The sequence below is a fragment of the Barbus barbus genome (genome assembly GCF_936440315.1).
Source record: "Barbus barbus genome assembly, chromosome: 10".
Classification (NCBI taxonomy): domain Eukaryota; kingdom Metazoa; phylum Chordata; class Actinopteri; order Cypriniformes; family Cyprinidae; genus Barbus; species Barbus barbus.
Genome location: NC_136738.1, coordinates 23,888,161 through 23,908,276, shown reverse-complemented (window position 1 = coordinate 23,908,276; position 20,116 = coordinate 23,888,161). Strand labels below are relative to the sequence as shown.

Below are 20,116 nucleotides of genomic sequence, written 5' to 3'. Positions count from 1 at the left end.
GTTGATTATCCCTTGCATGTTTTTCTTTGCCCATAATGCATATATAATATTTTTTAGTGCATCCGATACATTGATACTGTACATATTTTTATAAGTGTATGCATTAAAATAATTAATAAACTAATTTGAAGATATCTTAAATGTAATTTATTTTTTTTTAAATGTAAAAAAACAAAAAACAAAATCAATAAATTTGTACATTATTTTACACATTTATTTATTTATTTATTTTTATTGTTATTTTTTAATGATATAATGTATCCCTGAATTATCTGATACCTGATACAATATGCAAATCAGATCATATTAAAAACTGGTGAAAAATTTGATTTAGAGTGAATAAACTCGTGATATTTTTTTCCCTTCAGTTGTAAAATGGACTTTTATTTCAACAGACACTATATTGAGCATCGAGATGCCTTTGCAAAAATACTTTTGTCTCTTTTTAGCAAGAAGACAGCCACCATATTGAGTGTTACAATTTCTATCATTCATATGTACGAATGGACCACCTCTGCCTTATATACAGTTGGCAATAAAACATACTTTAGCACTAAAATGCCAAACACTAAAGTGATGCAACTAGAGAATTCAGTCCTCTGTGCATTCCATTCTAAATCTTTTGAAAGTTTTTGAAAGATTTGCGAGGTTGTTGATGATCACAGGAGAAAGAACAGCATTTGGAATCAAGGAGATAAACAGCTGTCATTTCCTTTAAAAACGCCTTCATTCAGGGCAGTCAGGATTTCGTTTTTGTCAGAGTCACAGCACGAAAACAAAAGGATGACAACCACAGACTGAAGAACGGAAGCAAAATTTATGGCCTGGGCTCTCCTTGCACTCTTTAGTCTGCTGAACACCGGTGCTACAATTTAGGTTCACTGGGCACAAGGCGTCTCATTAAAAAACCCGGAACGGAGTGCTCTGCCTGTCCTTGCACTCTCATGAATAAATGGGACAAACTCTCTCCTGAATTCCTATTCTAAGCTCGCCGGGGATATTACCACGGTGCTCCTTTTAGCAGCTAATAACTAGTATAATCATGCTGCCCTTCTCTCCTTTGAGGACTCTTTGTGTTCTTTTACTCATTTCCCCCGAAACATTTCCACAATCACCATGCTGACATGAGGGATCCACCACCCCCTTGTTTCAACTGCGGCTTTGTGGTGTCAAAGCAAAACAAAACTCATGTAAAGCAGATTTCTGCAAGGGCGTTCGAGACTGTGGGATGCCGGATAAATCATGGAATACTAATGACACTCCTGACTGTGGGAGTCGTAGCACAATCATGCAACCAGACAGTGTCGAAAAGAAGAGTAAATATTGAGCTCTGGGAACAGTACAGGCAAGATGCATTCAGATAAATATTTGACTAAAATATTGCAATATATGTGAGAGGATTTAGATCATCAAAAGCCTTGTCAAAGATGAAATCTCGCTTCATGCATTTTCAACTCACCCCATTAGAGGATCCAGAGCGATTGCTTTAGGGTTCAACAGATCGAGGTCTATCACCGTAACACAGGTGTCTCCGTACTGGTTGCAAACGAATATCCTGTCGCTTGCTTGATCCATGAAGTAAAAGTTTCCTGTGAGCCAGTCAAAAGCTAATTGATCAACGTCTGAAACAAAGGAAAACATGGTCAATTTACACAAAACAAGATGATATACGTATTGATGTGACACATCACTAATTGGCATATGTTCATGCACAAGTCATTGAGAATTCTTGCCATTAAGTAATAATCAATTAATCATATTCATGAAAGACCTTATTCATGAAAACTAATTCCTAATCTACATATTACAATTGCTACTTTTATTTTTTAAATTAATATTTCATTGTTCAATGTTGTTAGTGCTTTTTATGATGTATTATAAAGAATATTTGTCCATTTTAATTGGATTTTAGATGGAATATAAAAATTACGTAATGAAATGCATTAACAAGCATGAAAAAAAAACTACAACAAATAAATAAAACAAACAGTGCACTTTATAAACTAAAAAGAAAATGCCTACAATTGAACAAAAACAAAAATTGCCCCATAAACTAAGTCATATTAGTACAATTTATTGAACAAAAACAAAAAGTGCCCCATAAACTAAGTCATATTAGTACAATTTATTTACTTTTTCAAGATCATAAACGTGGGGTCTATTAGAGGCTCTTAATGCACTGCACCAAACTTGAAATATGCTATAACCGAAATGCTTTGCTTCAAGTCATAAAGAAATTCTTGGTTTAGAGGCTATTGTTTGGATCAATATCCTGAAATGAAAGCATGTTCTTAATCTATGATTCAACACTGAAAACGAATAGGCTAATTATTAAAAGAGTAATAAATCATTTTCCATTTGAGATCTTTTAATGAATACTTAATGGATACATACTGTAGGTTGAACTACACAAATGTGCATAAAGCATTTAATGTAGTGGTAAATAAATTATAAGCTCTGTTAGTTTCCATACAGCTTGCATTGATAAGCACTATGCAGTCAAGCAGAACTCAGTGTTACACTAAATGTTTTGTCCAGCATGAGAAGATTAGGTCTCATGAGCATAGGACAAAATGTACTGAACATTTAACATAAAGATTTAACATAAGATTTGTTTTACATTGCATTAGTACTTTACATGAAACCTACATTTCTTTGAATTTTATTATATTTCAATTCCACAGAAATTCCAATTCAGTTCAAACAGGATGCAGAATTTGAATTCCAAGGCAGATTCAACTCAGAATTGTGCACAACCGTAAATTTTGTCATATCCCTTTGTCTAATCACTCATCAAAATCAATGCATCAGTTTTCTTTCAACGTATTGTATTTTCAATGTACTGTAGCAGGAGAGTTTAACAGGAATCATACCGTGGAGATTCTGGACTGTCTTTACTTCCTGTTCTTTAGTGAAACCACTTGCTTTCCTCATCCTGGCACACCGGAGTTGTCCGGAGGACTCTGAGGATGTGACCCAGCATACTGATTCCTCTTTATGGTTGAAATCCAAGCCATGAGTTCCATTTGAGTCCAGTTGTTTGAGGGTTTGCAAGCGGGATCCATTTAGGGCTGTGATTATAATATTATCCGAGCCTCCAATCAGCAGTGCTGCAGGGTTTTCACCAGTCTCTGGAATAGATGGATAGGAAAATAGTGACAAGACAGCTTGAGGCCAGGCATTTCCTGGGCATTCCATGCTTTCAGTAGAATAGGATAATACAGGCTTCCGCAGAGGGCACGGGTAATTGAGAAGCATGTCTCTTAGGAGAGAAACCCATTTTCAGAACACGGCAGTCAGCTGGACATATCTTTTCTTATTGCGTTTTGCAATGTGCAAAAGTGAAAGTGGGTGTTATATTCACATTGTATAATGCAATTGGTGTGTGTATATATGTGCATGTGTGTGTGTATTTCTCTGTCTGCGAACACTTTTTTTCAATTGTGTGTGTGTGTGTATATATACAGTATATAGCATGAATATATAGTATACACACACACACACACACACACACACACACACACACACATATATATGTGTGTGTGTGTGTGTGTGCATGTTTATGTGGTTTATTCACATTGTATAATGCAATTGGTGTGTGTATATATGTGCATGTGTGTGTGTGTGTATATATATATATATATATATATATATATATATTTTGTGACGAGTCGGCTGCCTCCCCCCTGTCCATCATCACCACCCCGTCCCGTATTCGCCGCCCTTCACCAGGCTCCCGACGGGAGTGGGTGTGTGAGAGAGGAGGGGCGCTGAACACGCAGGGCTGGCGGCGTGTGATGAGGCGCACCTGACGTGAATAGAGCCTCATCACCGCCGCCGTTTAAAGGCCGAGCGCGCCTCTCCTCGGGAGACCGGTCTCTTCCCCGTGCATGCACGCTGGTGTCCTCGTGGGTCCAGGAAGGGTGCGTCGAGGAGGACTGCCGCACCCGTGAGACGGCTGACGGGCCAGGATGCCGGGCCGTCGAATCCCCCAGAAGCGCCGGGAACCAAGGAGATGGAAGGAGCCGCGCACGAGACGCCGCCGCCACTCGCTCCCGGCCCCGAGAGGGGAGCGCGTGCGGCCACCGGACTCCGCCCCTTCCCTGGACCCTTCCCTTCTGAACACTACCTTCCTGCACAAGCCCCGCGGCACAGCGAGGACACCAGGTTCCCTGTTTATTTGGACACTTTTCCCCTTGGACACTTTATTTTCCCTTTTTATTGTTTAATAAAAACCTCTCCGAGGCTTGACGCCACGCCCACTGTGTCTGTCGTTAGCTCCTCCCGCCACAATATATATATATATATAAACATGAATGAACAATGAACTATATTCATTACACTCTTTATTAATCTTTGTTAATGTTACAGTCGTTCATTGTTTGAACGACTGTACAAACAATGAACGACTGTAACATTAACAAAGATTAATAGTGTAATGAATGTAGTAGATTTTAATAATGCATTAGTAAATGCTGAAATTAACATGAACTAAGATTAATAAATGCTGTAGAAGTATTGTTCATTCATAGTTCATATTAACTAATGTAGGTAACTAATGTTAACTAATGAACCTTATTGTAAAGTGTTACCTATATATATATACTGTATATATACTGTATATACTTTTGCAGTGTATTTTAGTTTTAAGAGTCTTATTAAACATTCAACTTTCTAATGGCTATGTCATCCTCCGCTGGTCCCCGTCAGATGGCCGGGAAAAGATGATGCATTGAAATTTATATGCATGAGCTTTTACATCTAATGGAAACCCCATAGTTATCCCGGTGCAACAACCTCTTTCTGCTAAATTAATATTAATGTGGGTGAGCACTGAGTTCAGTTAAGTTTATGGGTAATGATATTCAGTTTATTCCTCATAGGAAAGCAGTCACATTGATTAAACGTGGGACAGATTCTGCATCCAGCAGCAAGGTGTGCTGCTGCCTGCTAGCTATTTCCCACCGAGCGTACAGTGGTGTAATCTCCATTTAATTTTAAACACACATGCAAACCGGTTGCAGTGCACCACACCAACAGACATACTAGGATGCATCATCTTTTTAGGTCACAAAATGCACGAGGCATCTTTTAAGATGCCATCACACCAAGCACACACTGTAACAGGCGTTCATGAATTGTGTGTACGCAATATAATAAATTTAAGCAGGGACGGTTTGTAACGCCAAAATTCATAGGAATGCAAATGACATTAAAGGACCTAAAAAACCTGGAAAACTTAAAATTGCTTGGTGTGTATAATTTCCCAGATTAGTTCTAACAACATTTAGCTGATATTTTCCACAACGTTTATGATTAAAAATGAATATCAATCTTTTTAATATATTAATAATATATTTGAACACATGGATCCTCTGCAGTGTCAGAATGAGAGTTCACCGGAGAACGCAATATCATGGAGAGAAGACTCATATTTTAGCCAAAATACATTTTAATGAAGGATTTGTTTATTACAAAGCGGCAGATTTTTACTTCACAAGATCTTAATTAATGGACTGGAGTCGTGGGATTACTTGTGGACTCACTGCAGAGGATCCATTGGTGAGCAAGTGATATAATTCTAAATTTCTCTAGATCTGCCCTGATGAAAATACAAACTCAGCTACATCTTAAATTACTTGAGGTTAGTAAAATTTCAGCAAATTTTCATTTTGGGTGAATTATTCCTTGAATGGCTCCTAAAACACACCAGCCAATCCAACAAGAAAACCTGAAAAAAAATGTTCACAGGCAGTGAAAAGAGCAAAGCTTTATAGATGATCCACTCATATACGTGCTCACTATGTTTGCTCTAATTTATATAGTTTCCCACTGCTAACACTGTAAGCCATTCAAATATATGCAGCACATTGTCTCCTTATTTTATAATAATTCTCACAGCTGCAGAAAAGCTAGTTATTGAACATTTGAGACTCAATAACACTTTTTTATTAAAGCGACTTCAATTACCTGAGCCCAAACAAATGACCAATCTACAAAAGGGATTAGACTCCATTTAGAATTGTAGTGAGTGTTTTCCCTACAAAAACCCCTTATTACAAAAGCAGCCGATTTAATGATAAACTTGATTGGATTTGTGGCTGGTGGGGAGACACTCTCACAGGCAGGTGCCATTAGGCAAGTAATCATTGGCATGGGCTGATAAAGACAGAGAATAGCTGTCCTTCAGGCCCTGCTCTTCATAAAACTCCAGCCTCCACTTAATCCTCAATGTCTGGCTTATCTTCCACCAATAGCTCCATTATTTCTGTCCCTTGGCACAGCAACACTGATATAAGGACTGTAGCAGAATATCCAAAGCAAACTGCCTCAATTTTCAGGTCCTTATAGGAATGAGAACTGGTTTAGTCTGGATTCATACGTTATCCCTGAAAGCTTACTTGGAAAAGGCAAACCTGACAACTGAGAAGAATTTCTATACATACGTAGAAATACTAATGACTTGAAGAAAAAAAAAAAAAGTTAAATGACTTAGTAGAGGGGAATGTTGTCACTTTATGAGGTATATGGAAGAAAAACAATTAATATAATATATATACAATACATTATAAAATAAAATGATTTTAATACAATTATATTTTATTTAAGAACATTTTATATTTATAACATATTATATATAATGTTAAATTAGTAATACATTAATATTAGATTAAACAAAAAAATTATAAACATATAACAAATGCTATCACTTTATCCTGACATATTATATATATTGAAATGAAGCTTTTGAAACTGAAGTTCGGGGAAGAAATAAATAAAATATCTCAGAAAGCATTGACATTTGAAAGTGTTGTTGAACCAGGTGTCTGAAATCAGCTAAATTTCTGACTCAAAATCTTATACGTTTGTGAAATCTATTGTGACAACTACCCTGTGTGACAGCAAGCCAAGCACCAATCTCTCCTATTTGCATGGCAATCGCTGAGCAGAACTAACTTGTTTCAGATATATATAATTTCAGAGACACGTAACATCTAATAAGCATTGCATATTTCTCAAGCATACAGAACATATTTTTCAAGGTCAGAAATTTTCCAACGCCAAAAGCGGCTTAAGGCAGTGCTGCAGCCGCTGTAAATTAATTTCATTCATATCACACAGAGTAATAATCCACCTTGTTTCAACTCGGTGCACTCTTGTGAAAAAACAATATCAGGACGTGACAACATTTCAGGCGGCTTATGCAGATCCCCGGTCATTAATTTATCATGCTCTTACCGTGTTTGGCTATGCATGAGCGTCTGTTCGCCTGCAGGCTGTACCCATCTGTACAGCTGCAGCGATATGACCCATAGGTGTTCATGCAGGTCTGGCTGCATGTCCCGTACATGCCGCATTCATCATGATCTGTACACAGAGGAAGAGTCATTTATGACAAATTAGGTGTGCTCAAACATGACCCAAATACATAAAATCCACTTAATGTGGCCTCTTGGTGGCTTCTCCCTACGCCACCTCGTATCTCCGGGCAGGTCCTGCCTTGCACCAGTCTCTAGAGCTTTGCCTGTTTAAGCTGTACTGAAGTGTAATGTTCCACTGGTGATTTACTGATTTGTCTTAGAATGTTCGGAGGAACCTTCTGTGATCAGGGTACAAAATAGTGCCTAAAAAGTTTTTTCTTCCTCCAACAAATGAATAATAAGTGAAAGGGTTGGGTGCTTAACCTTCAAAAAAAAAAAAAAAAAAATCTATGATATTTTTGAGACCTTAAAAAAGAAATGAAAACTATTTCAAACGAAACTATAACAAAATAAGTATGCATATACTCTATATAAAATATTTATTAAAACATATCTAATATACAGTAATTCTAATACATTGTTTAACAGTTTGGAGCATTATCAGGGTTGAAACACCTTAAAAATTAAGTAAGCAAATAAATAAATAAATAAATATAATCATATGCCATATCCACATTTAAGGCTACATTGATGAAAACTCAAGAATACTAAAATTAGTCTAAATAACAATACTTCAATGAATTGTACTTTTTTTTTTACTACATTGCAAATCTTACGTACAAACAAACAAACAAAACTAAACAACTCAAGTACAATCTTTTTCTGAGGAAAAAAGGTTTCTAGTATCATTTAAAGCTGATGTTTTTACAGTCAAGGTAAACTTACAAAAATTACATAAAGGCAATTCTACAACTTTCAATAAATATACTGTAAATGGGCAAATCTTGTTTGAGCAATTCTACATTTTGTTTATACAGTAGGGTTAAATAAATAATTACATATATACATTTAATACAACAGAGTAAATATTAGTTCTATAATCTTATATGTTGGATATAGTCCAAAAAATCATTAAAAAATTAAATTAAATAAAAATCACAATTTTATGGGGATACAAACATTTGATGTATTTTCATGATTTGATGTTAGATATTGTTTTATGTTAGCTTTGATAAGTAGTTAATCTACCATATCTAATGTACTCTCAACAACAACAACAACAACAACAACAACACAAATATAGGATTTGTGCTTGCTTAAAAAGGTAAGAGACCTCAATGTGCACTGTATTCCCTGACTGGAACAGATTCATCACTGTAAAGAGACAAATCTATCCCGTTTACAACTTCCTATTTGAGCCTGAGACAATTAGTCATAACAAGGTAATGGATCAGCTATATTTCACCATCATGTACAACAACCAGCCTCGATATCATACTCAAAGTGTCTCATTTAGGCCAAACCAGACCAAGAAGTCACTTTGACCTTTCTGGAGTCAATGCCACATGTCAAATAAAGCAGGACAGAGGTGTGAAAAGACATGTTTGGGATGGACAGCCACCCCTCTCCCCCAAAGCCCATCATTTGTCTGAGATGTGTGACCTTGAGAGCACCTACCTCTGCAGCTACGCCCATCCTCTCCCACCTCGAAACCATCCGCACAGAAGCAGAATGTGCCGTTTCTGGTCATGATGCATCCGTAGCGGCAATGCAGCTCGTGACAGGCTGACAGGAGTTCTGTGGGAGGAGAGAAAGAGTTTGAGGGAGAGGGAAAAACATGTAAATTGCTTTTTGATTTCACTCCCTCTAAAAGCCCTTCCTTGCCATCAGCACAAGGATGTGCCAGCGAGTACTGACAGTTGTGAGCCAGAGGCGGGGATCAATAGCACTCTGTGAGGGTGGAATCAGAGAGGTGCTCCACACAGGGAAAAAGAGATGAAATTAGAAGAAATACCTAACCTTTCTGCTGAAAATTCTATGAGGAAAGAAAAAGGTTTTGTATGGAGACCTGCAGAAGCTTTTAGCAATCCTTCCTGGTCTTCGGTCCTCAAAATTCAATCAACCTGCCACAAAAGAGTTGTGCACAACTGCTATTAGGTTTTTCATTAATAGTTTCCACAGTGAACGTTTGCTGAACACCATATTTAGCAAGCGTAAAATGGAGGGGGCTGTTTGTGCCCTGATTGTTTGGCATCCTGTATGAAACATTCTAATTGGTATCCAATGCCTTTTTCTTATAACTGAATATGAATCTCCCATTGCTATTGGCACAAGCACTATTGAGGAACAAATATACAGTTATGGTTGCATAATGTACCACATGCAGAAAGGTTCATGATCCCGATGAACTACATCTCTTTAGTTTTTTTTAATCGCCATTTTATTGTCCAGTTGCAATAAGTACAGGAAATGAAAGCAAAACACGCTCTCTGAACAATGACACAAAGACCCAACCACTGATATTGATTTGTTTTCTCCTTAAATGTAATGATATTTACATTTGGTTTTTTAGGGTGAATTTGACAAGTTTTGGAAATTTTAGGAAAGTAGGAAATGAAATAAATAAATAGTTTGTTATAATTAAGTAGCTTTAACTAGAAGCTAGGAGGAAGCCATTTGAATATATTCATCTCAGGACAGTCTCATGATGCTCAAATATTCCTACACCTCACTGACCTCTGCGTGAAGCTACACTGAACTCAAAAAAGCCTCCCCAGTAAGCTAGAAGACAGAACAGAATGCCCCCTCTTATACTCTATGAAGTTTTATTATATATTTTGTATAAAAAAATAAAAATAAAAACATAATTTGGAATAGTTTTCCATGATTTACTGCATTGGCTCTACTGTGCAAATTGAGTTGACCAATGAGACCTTGTGAACATTCCACCAAGCTTCAGAAAAAAAAGCAAAGTTCATATTTTTGGAATATTTCCATTTTTCTATCACTAAACAAGAGAACTGTGAAAATCAGAAAATAAATCTGAAGTTTTAACCCATAATTAGTGAAACATATTATTTAATTGCTTTAAACATTCAATTGCATTGATGCAATTAGTGCATCTCTGAAAGCCAAGCGGCAGATGTCTTCATAAAGATAAAAAGACAGAAATATAAAGAAAACAGATCTACAACTGAGCATACAGTCATATTTCAAAAATGTCACTGTAAGATATAAAAACCAAAACATCACAAAACATAATTTTTATCATTTGGATTGAAAATAGAGACCCAAATTCACTTTAATAATACTTTTGAAAAACTTAGTTATACATTAATCTTTATTTATCTGATCTGAGCTCTCACAATATATCCTGCAAGGCAAACAGCAAAAATGCATTATATTTTGTGTGTGGAATATCTGACAAAATGAACATAACATGACAATTTTCTACTAAGACGACCCTAAAATTCACTTTCGAGTTGTTTTTTGTCTGCCTTGCGTGCTGTGCTGCCTGTCATTCTCTCTTGAAGGTCTCAGTGGAATATGAGTGCAACAACCTAAAATTATTTTCATACAGTGCAAGCAACAAAGGCCACATCAGCACGTCTCTGAATCCCTCTGTCTGCCTGTCACATATTAAATCATCTGGCAGTTCCTGAGAAAGGCAACAGACCCAACCGGCTATTGTTCACTGCACTCTTCAGACGTTTGTGGGTGTGGATTCAACTGCATAATTACAATTACTACAAAGACAACTGATTTAACAGCTTCACAAAAACACATGTGAACAAGACACCATTTCGATCTGAAATCAAGAGCTCTCACAAAGAGGAGCTTCCGTTGTGGGAAGTCGTGGCCTAATGGTTATAGAGTCGGACTCGTAATCCAAAGGTTGTGGGTTCGAGTCTCGGGCCGGCAGGGATTGTAGGTTGGGGGAGTGAATCTCCAGCGCTCTCTCCACCCTCAATACCACGACTGAGGTGCCCTTGAGCAAGGCACCGAACCCGCAACTGCTCCCTGGGCGCTGCAGCATAAATGGCTGCCCACTGCTCTGGGTGTGTTTTCACGGTGTGTGTGTGTTCACTGCTGTGTGTGTGTGCACGTTGGATGGGTTAAATGCAGAGTTCCAAGTATGGGTCACCATACTTGGCCGTATGTCACTTCACTTCACTTTCCTTCAGCTATTTCAAGACATGCGACTGCTAAACATTCATTACTGTCAAAGGAATGTATGCAAATCTGTTCTTTGATTTCTTATATCTCGTATCTGATTACCATCATTAACAGAGCATCATTTCAAAGAATCAAGCCATATATCTGGTTATATATTATTCATTGTATCAAACCAAATCTATTTCTGTATATTTTCTTTTTTCTGCCCTGAGCAACCTATAATACTGATTTTATACATCCAATCTGCATACATTAAAATACTACTACTATTATTAGTATTACTACTAGTAGCAAAATATGTATAAAATTAACATCCATTGACACTCTTTACTATTGAGTTTATTACAAAACAAAATAAAAAATAAGTTATTATAAATCAGTAAAAATATGACTACTACTAATAATAATACTAATACTAATACAATATTTATAAAATTAAATCTATTGATATTCTTCATTTAAAAAATAAAATAAAATAATATAACCAATTTGCTTTTCAGTTATGTGTGCAATATAAATCAGTCACTCAGTTAACAAACTGCAGATGGTCTCTGAGATTGCCATCTAAGGCTGACACTCGTAGCTGGCATGCTAAACAAGGTATGAAGGATTTATGGATTCATAAGTTTCAAGACATGTCTTAGCGGCAACACCAATGCCATGCTTAGATGGAACTACTTTTGCTACAGATATTGCAAATACAGGCTGAATCATATATGGTAGTATCTTAAAAACATAAAAGGATAAATACAATTTTCATATAGAAAACATTACAAGTAACATTCCAACAACCCAAACCGAGGACCTTTTCTCAGCATCAAGAGAAGGGATTAGTAATTTCACAGCATCTGGTTAAAAAATAAGTAAATGTTTACCTGTGGCTAAGTACGTAATTGCTGACTAGCATAGTATATTTTTCAATGGTTAATCAACACCATTCACTGCTAAGTGCTAGCATGTAACAAGTTATCAATTCTTAGAAGGCAAAGCATAGATTTTAAAAGTGCTGTAAACGTTTTTTTTATATATATATAAAATGTCCCTATACCTGCCATATATCACTGAAATAGGTGTCCTGAGAAATCACACCCATCGCTGCGAGAGTCCTCGGCTCTGTAAACAACAAAATTGTCAGGAGAGAGGCAGATGCATTTTTAGCCAATTAGAAAAGCTCTCTGTCTGTATTTCTGAACATTCAGGTTATTGACATGGGGTTGGCGGACTGATTGGAGGTTGGGGTTTTGTAGAAAGAGTGTGTGGTTGAACTAAAATCGCCTACAGCACATTTAGGACCTGTTGTGTTTTGATAGTCCAGAAAAAAGGAATGCTAGTTTAAGCACTGATCTTGCTATTCATATGCCATAAATCTGAGCAGCTGCATTCATTAACTTTTCATTGGATGCAACCTGCTTTGCGGAGACAAAAGGCCAAGCAAAGGAATTAAATGGTAGGCTGACAGATAGGACTAATCCGTATATCTGCTTTCAAACATCAGCATGCTCTCGTGACCCGACACCTAGCCAGACAGACGGATATTCACAACAATGTCTTCCACTGATGCTGAAAATGTCATGGCTTTACTAGGAAAAGTTACAGAAAAGTATACAGAAGTCAAATCAGAGAATGATAAACATTAAAACAGAATCATGTGACACAAGTAAAACACATCTTCAAAGGGACAGTCCACCCAAAAATCTATTTGTGAAAGGTTTGTGAGAATATGATCTTAAAAACATTTTTTTTTTTCTTAAGAAGAAAATGAAAGGCTTTGGTATTGTCTGATTGTAGGCCAGTTTTCTGGTGAATATTTGCATATCATTTTCATGAAAAACACTTGAAAGGTCGTCTGTCTGAAAACCGTAATAATCATCATAAGCATGCACACTATTTTTGTTGTGACTGCCTTGCCGTCAGTTCAGCACTTGTTGTTGTTGTATTTTTTAATGCAGCGTTTATTTTAAATAGTTATTTTTAAAGAGACATCTTAAGGTAGAGCGTCTGTTGCATTCATTTGTATTCTGCAAATGTTGCATTCGGTTTCATTCATTCTCTGTCTTTCTTGTGCTTTTTCTAGAATAATTGTGTCCTGTATCACTGTGTGTGTGTTGCTAGAGAGAATGTGTTCTGCTTATGGGTGTGTTCATATGCCCTGGGTGCTGCTGAAAATTATAAATTACAATTTCTTAAATTAAAAATATAAGAGGCCCCTATTGGAGGTTTTTTTGTTTTTTTTTTGTACATTTTGTACATTTGTTAGCATATTCCTAGTAATATGTATTTTATATAGCTAGTGTAGGGTATCAGAGTGAATCAGACAATTTAAGATTTGATCAGAACATAGTCGGAACCACCCAAAAAGCCACATTACACAAAGAGGCCCAAGATAACCAGACAACGTCATAAATCTGTCCACGATACCCTGGCGCCACCAACAAAAGAACACTTATTAATAATTCCAACTCAGGAAGGAGTTTGTCAAATTTGGTGCAAGTAACCGATATTAATGGTCAAAGAGATGCACAGCATGACAATCACATGTAAATCCATGATAGAAATCATGAGCTAAAGACTTCCTCAGATTGACATCCCCCAACTAGCAGACAAAGACCACACTGAGATTCCTTCTAAACCATTTTGAACTTTGGTTTTCACAGAACGTTGTCACATTCACAGAATGGCACAGAAACTGCCTTTACATGTATATGCACCTAATTGATGCTAAAAGGACTTATGAGCAACTAATAATTTATATTCATAACTCCATATTATGTAACCCACACATTTGACATCATGTCCTAATCACTCATTGTGTATGTCTTTTTAATAACTACTGAATAGTTTATAGGTTTATATTCATGTTGGGTATGTATGAGTTAAATAAGTGATTGATGGTTGTTCAGGTCTATGCAATTGCATATATTGCTATAAACTTGGGATTTCACATTTTTATTCTCTTAAACTCATTCTATCCTCACTTTCTCTCTTCCTGCAACTTGGGTGAATGTGTGAGTGCATGTGTTTGTGTTAGATTAGTTTATATGTCTTACATTTAGCCAAATAAAGTCTTATTTATATTGAAAAGAGAAGTATCTTGTGTTTTGTGCTTACAAGTTAATGTCTTAAACTGCCAATCTTGTTACTGTGCTAATTAATAGTGTTTTCACTATATTTTGACTTTTACTATCCACTGCAGAGTTGATGTTATACGGCTCATTCAATGAATCTCTGGCCATCTCCGTAAAACAGTGATTCTGTCCAAATTCCCTATACAATAAAGAAATAATACCCTTTGAGCTAAATTGACCTGTTTCCCTTACATTAGTGTTATATTGCATGCTTAAATACAGTAAATAAAGTAATACTTTCAGTAAACATCTTAACTTTGGGTCAAGTTATCCTAACTTTAAGAGGTTATTTATGATCTCATTCAGTAACGGTGCATAGACACAAATGTACCTACAAATGTTTTCAGGAGCAAAACATGATTCACAAATAACTTTCATACTAAAATTGATTCAAAATATTTGAAAAATAGGTGCAAATATGCATATGTGCAGCTGACTAATAAGAGACCTGTAATCACGGTCTGTTTTAAAGGTGTTTATTGAGTTCAAGCTGGTTTTGAGAACAGCAGCATTGCTCAAAGATTTTTCAATGCATCTCTCAGGTGAAAATTTTTCTTTTTAGAAAGTGTAATATGGTTTCTGAGAATTAAGAAAGGCCATAACGGAGAGTTTTCTGGAAAGCCCTTATATGTCGCTAGTTTGGGTGCTTTTTATGCAAATGACTAACCTCTGGCACACAGTTGCTTAGTTAAAATATTCCAAATTCATTAACATTGAATTGAAGTTAAGAACAAATTCATGTGCAATTGCATATATTGCTATAAACTTGGGATTTCACTTCCACTTCATATTTCATATTCCACTTCAGGAATTTGGCAGAAATTATAAATACAATATGCTTATAAATACAAATAATCCATAGAATTATTAGGGAATGAAACACATTCTTTCCAGGAATTATTCAAAAGTTTTGTTTTTAATGCAAAATACTCTTAACTAAACTTTAATCTCAAATTAGAAAAATTAGATGAAAATAGCAGTGAAGAATTTTTTTAGAATGTTTCATAAATTTGGGGCCAGAAGCAGTAAACTTTTTTTTTTTTTTCTCCATGTCAAACCATTTATGTTTTGTGTGACAGAGGGTCCGCATCCCTTCCAATCACTGTCGCCCCAGCCCACACGAAGCCTCCCCACAGGAGGCGCGTGATAACAGAATGCTGCTGGCAGCGCGTGACGAGCCGCACTTGACGCTTATTGTGCCCTGTCACCGCTGCAATAAATCCAGCATCACGTCTCTCCTGTGCTGAACCAGCCTCCCCTTGTGCATCACAAACCGTCCTCGAGGTCAATGTACGGGGTCACGAGTAAGCCGTTGACTCCCTGGCCCAGCCAAGTGGGAACAATCTCCTTTTAAGGGACCCTTTCTTTAAAATTCCTACAGAAAAATTTCAAGGACAGATACTAACTTTAGAGGCCTTGAAAAACATAGCAAGAGATCAGTGGGAGTCCTGGCTCACTTTCTGCCCTAGGTGACAACATCCTGTGACTTTCAAAAATACAATAAAATACAATACTCCCCATAACACACGATGTACTCGTTACATCGTAAGAAGAATGGCATCTACGCTAATATTTGTCTGTTTCTTTCTTATTTTGTTTCTCAGTCTGTATCCGATCAGATGGTGGATCAGCACCAAGAGATGATGTCTACAGCCCTGATCGTCAGCGGAGACCAGGACACCTAGATGAGGCCCAGAGACATATCCCCAGTGAAGATCTCGACTAAAAATACAATAAAACAAAAAATATAACAAAATAACTAAAAATATAATAAAATACCTAACTACATAATACTATTATTATTGTTGTTAGAAATTGCAACAATATAAAAATAGAAATATAATACATTTATACATTTAAAATTTTAATTAAAACATAATACTATGCAAATATGAAAAAATAATAAATACATATTAAAATAATAAATAGTATAATATAAATAAATATATATACACACAACAGAAATATATTAAATTAATTAAACTATAAATTTAAATTATAATAAACAAATATATATTATAAAAATAGACAGAGAAACAATATATGTATTAAACTACACATTAAAATTATAGCAAATGAATAAATCGTATAAATGAAAAACTTCAATTAATGAATAAAACACAAATATAACAAATACATTAAATTATAAATTAAAATGCCCCATAGGGACAAGACCATGGGAATCAGATAAACCCTTTACACAATCTGACATGGCTGTGGTTGGAATTTAACTGTGGGTTTCATCTGGCCAGAGGAGAACTGGCCCCCCGACTGAGCCTGGTTTTTTTCTCTATTCTGTCACAGAGGGAGTTTTGGTTCCTTGCCCCTGTCGCCTCTGGCTTGCTCAGTTGGGGACACTTAATTTCTAGCGATTATCGTCAATTTGATTGCATGGATACTATTTAAACTAAACTGAGCTAGACAATGACATCTCTGAATTCAATAATGAAATGCCTTTAACTAAAATTTGAGTGTTTAATCTTATCATTATACATTACTGACACTCTATCCCTCAATTTGATACTGTTAAGTGCTTTGTCACAATCTGTATTGTTAAAAGCGCTATATAAATAAAGGTGACTTTTAATTGACAACACATTATCAAATAAAAGTAAGTCAAATATCCAAGCAATTGTCTTAAAGGGAAATTTCTGTCTTTATTTACTCACCTTCAAGGAAGCCGATATATGTTTCTGCCCCTCTATGTTTCTAGCCATTCTAAAGAGGCATCTGTGTATATTATAAGCCACAAGAACACAACCAATCAGATTTTTTTGAAGTTAGATCAAAATTGTCAGCAATTATACTGTATTTATACAAATAGTTCTATCCATAAATGAATCATAAAAAGTATATATAATTTTCACAGAAATATTAAGGGGATAGTTCACCCAAAAATGAAAATTCCGAAAAATGCTGTCATTTCAGTGAGCGGCTCAACAGAATTCAGAGAACAACAAATTAAACCTATGGCAAATGAACTATGTGTGAGCACAAAACATATAAAGTTGTTATTCTTATCAATAACTTAGATAAGATTCTTTCTTCTATTGGAGTGATACACAGATGGCCTGAAAACTACTTATTACCCCACCCACACAAACATGAGTGAAAAGAAAGAACAGCAGAAGTCTGTAATTTTACTTCCCAATATGGATTAATTACAGGCCAGCTCTGGAGACCTTCATGGCCTTTGCTTCTCCAAGGTCTGTCTTAATCCAATCATTTGCCTGGTTTTCAGGGCCCCCTAATTAATCTTGGACCAAATTAAGATGCTGATCTTTGCACAAGCCATGGTCATTGGAGAAGCAGTAGTGTTTAATAAGCATGCCATAGGCCTGCCTCTCTGAGAGGAATTCGATTTGTTAAAAATGGTACTCTCTTGATAAATGAAAGTTCACACAGTATGTATCCTAATTTATGCATTCCTGATGTTAAACTAAATGTCATATTTATCAAGATCTGTTTGTGTATGGAAAATACACAAAACATTTCCATAATTACATTGCAATAAATTTTATATAAACACGCAATACAATGTTTTGGAAGAACACTATGTTCACCAAGGCTGCAATTATTTTAAGAAAAATACAGTCAAAAACAGTATTACTGTAAAAAATGTTACAATTTAAATAAAATAAACCAATTATTTTATTTATTTATATGTTTGTTTGTTTGTTGTTTTATTATTATTATTTTTTGAATAATGTCCAAGCTGTGAGTATTCTCGCACTGATACTTAAATGTCAATACCTAATGCAATAAGCATTATGAATTATCTTCTGTATTCAATCATGTGATGGAAATTCCCATAAATATGCAAGACAAAAGCATCAGTGTAAATCATTTAGCATCTCAATACATTTTTAAACCTCCCTTCCTGCAAAGAAAGAATAACGCTGTAATTGGATTTGATATCACCAGATTGTATTGGGTTATTTCAAAACATTACAAAAGATAATGATTTGACAGATGATTCAGACGATACAGTATAAGCAGAGAAGCACATCAAACACTGACTGGCATGTTAAGAAGTCAAGCTTTAAGTCAGTCACAGCTGAGTTTAAAGCTCAAGCATTTACTGTTAAAAAGTTGTAAATAAAACAAAGATTATTGGAGTAAATTTTTTTTCAAGAAACTACTATTTTAGTTTGCATACTTCAATATTTCATGTCTATTTTAATGTGCTACTTATTTCCTTGAAATTTGCAATTACCAATTTCTGAGTGAAAACTGTTTCTTCGTCTTTTATTTTCTTCAGTGTTGCCATGTGTACTGGATTTCAGTTGCGTCATGGGATATCACATAACCTTTAGTTTAAAACACCACAAAAGTCATGCATAAAAACCGAAAGCCAGCTATGTCGCGATCATTACCAACACGACTGTTCCTTCTCCTCTAGATAATCCTATTACTAAAAACGACCATAGGATCCTGGATTAAGAAGCACTGGTTCCCGGATTAATCCTCTAGAGTTAGCCTATGCCTTTATGAACTCAAACGGGTCAAAAAGTCAACGGTGATTGCTTGTTATTGCCCAAATTTGACCCCACATTACAATTTAGGACTATCCCCAAAGGAGGCACAGTCAACTGCACATTGAGCGCAACCCTGTCATTATACTATTCTAATGAGGTACTTGACTTTCACATTTATGGTAGCCTGATAATGAAAGGTGCGTGACCCACTGAGACTAACAATATGAGCCATCTTCAAACAACAGTGAACGGCCACAAACTGCACGGCATCACTGAAAATCATCGGTTTCATCTGAAAATGACCAGCAGCTAGTGAGGGGAACACTTAATACGTTCTGGATGATATTCCATATCATTACACAAAACAACTTCAATAAATATGCTAATAGCTTATGTGTAGGTGAGTGCTCTCCACTTTTCTTTAAACTGAAGGGAAAACAGGAAATGGCTTGCACTGCATTTGTGGATATTTACATTTGTACCGTTGTTACCCCTGCCGTCCTGACCCTGGGGGATACTGTTTGTTTGTTTGTTGGAAATTAAAAGTTAATCAAGTGAAATAATTGAATGCTGTTGAGAGGCAAAGCGAGGGAGGGAAGGTACATCTGTGACATGGTTTTTCATTACTTCGCAAAAGCAGCGTTATCTATTAACAATGGCATCCCCAATTTATACAACTATGCAAATGTTTGTTTCACTTACGACAAGCTAATGCCTGCTGATGTGCACATTGATTAATTTACTTTCAGCCAGGTTTTTCTTGAATAATAGAATTAAATAACAAAGTTGTCTTTTTAGGGTATCATTAATACACATGGCGATAAATAGAATTTATACCATACATGCACTACTGTTCTAAAGTTTGAGGTCAGCAAGATTAAAAATAATAATTATAAAATAATTAAATAGCATTTATTAATTTATTATTGTGTGTGTGTGTGTGTGACCATGTACCACAAAACTGAGATTTCTACATCATCTGAAAGCAGAATAAATAAGCTTGCCATTGGTGTATGGTTTGTTAGGATAGGAACATATTTGGTCGAGATACAACTATTTGAAAATCTGGAATCTGAGGAGAAAATCAGCTTTAAAGTTGTCCAAATGAAGTCTTTAGTAATGCATATTACTAATA

The 20,116-nt window shown here is 35.8% G+C and overlaps 1 protein-coding gene across 1 annotated transcript in view; it reads right to left on the bottom strand.

Moving 5' to 3' along the window:
- The window catches only part of lrp1bb (low density lipoprotein receptor-related protein 1Bb), a gene marked incomplete at its 5' end in the record, with an annotated part of 288,040 nt that overhangs the window by 161,897 nt on the left and 106,027 nt on the right, over positions 1–20,116 (bottom strand). The window contains 4 exons of the mRNA XM_079427014.1: positions 1,460–1,622; positions 2,874–3,131; positions 7,240–7,368; positions 8,880–8,999. Coding sequence (XP_079283140.1) covers positions 1,460–1,622; positions 2,874–3,131; positions 7,240–7,368; positions 8,880–8,999 — 670 coding nt within the window. The remainder of the gene's footprint in view (positions 1–1,459; positions 1,623–2,873; positions 3,132–7,239; positions 7,369–8,879; positions 9,000–20,116) is intronic.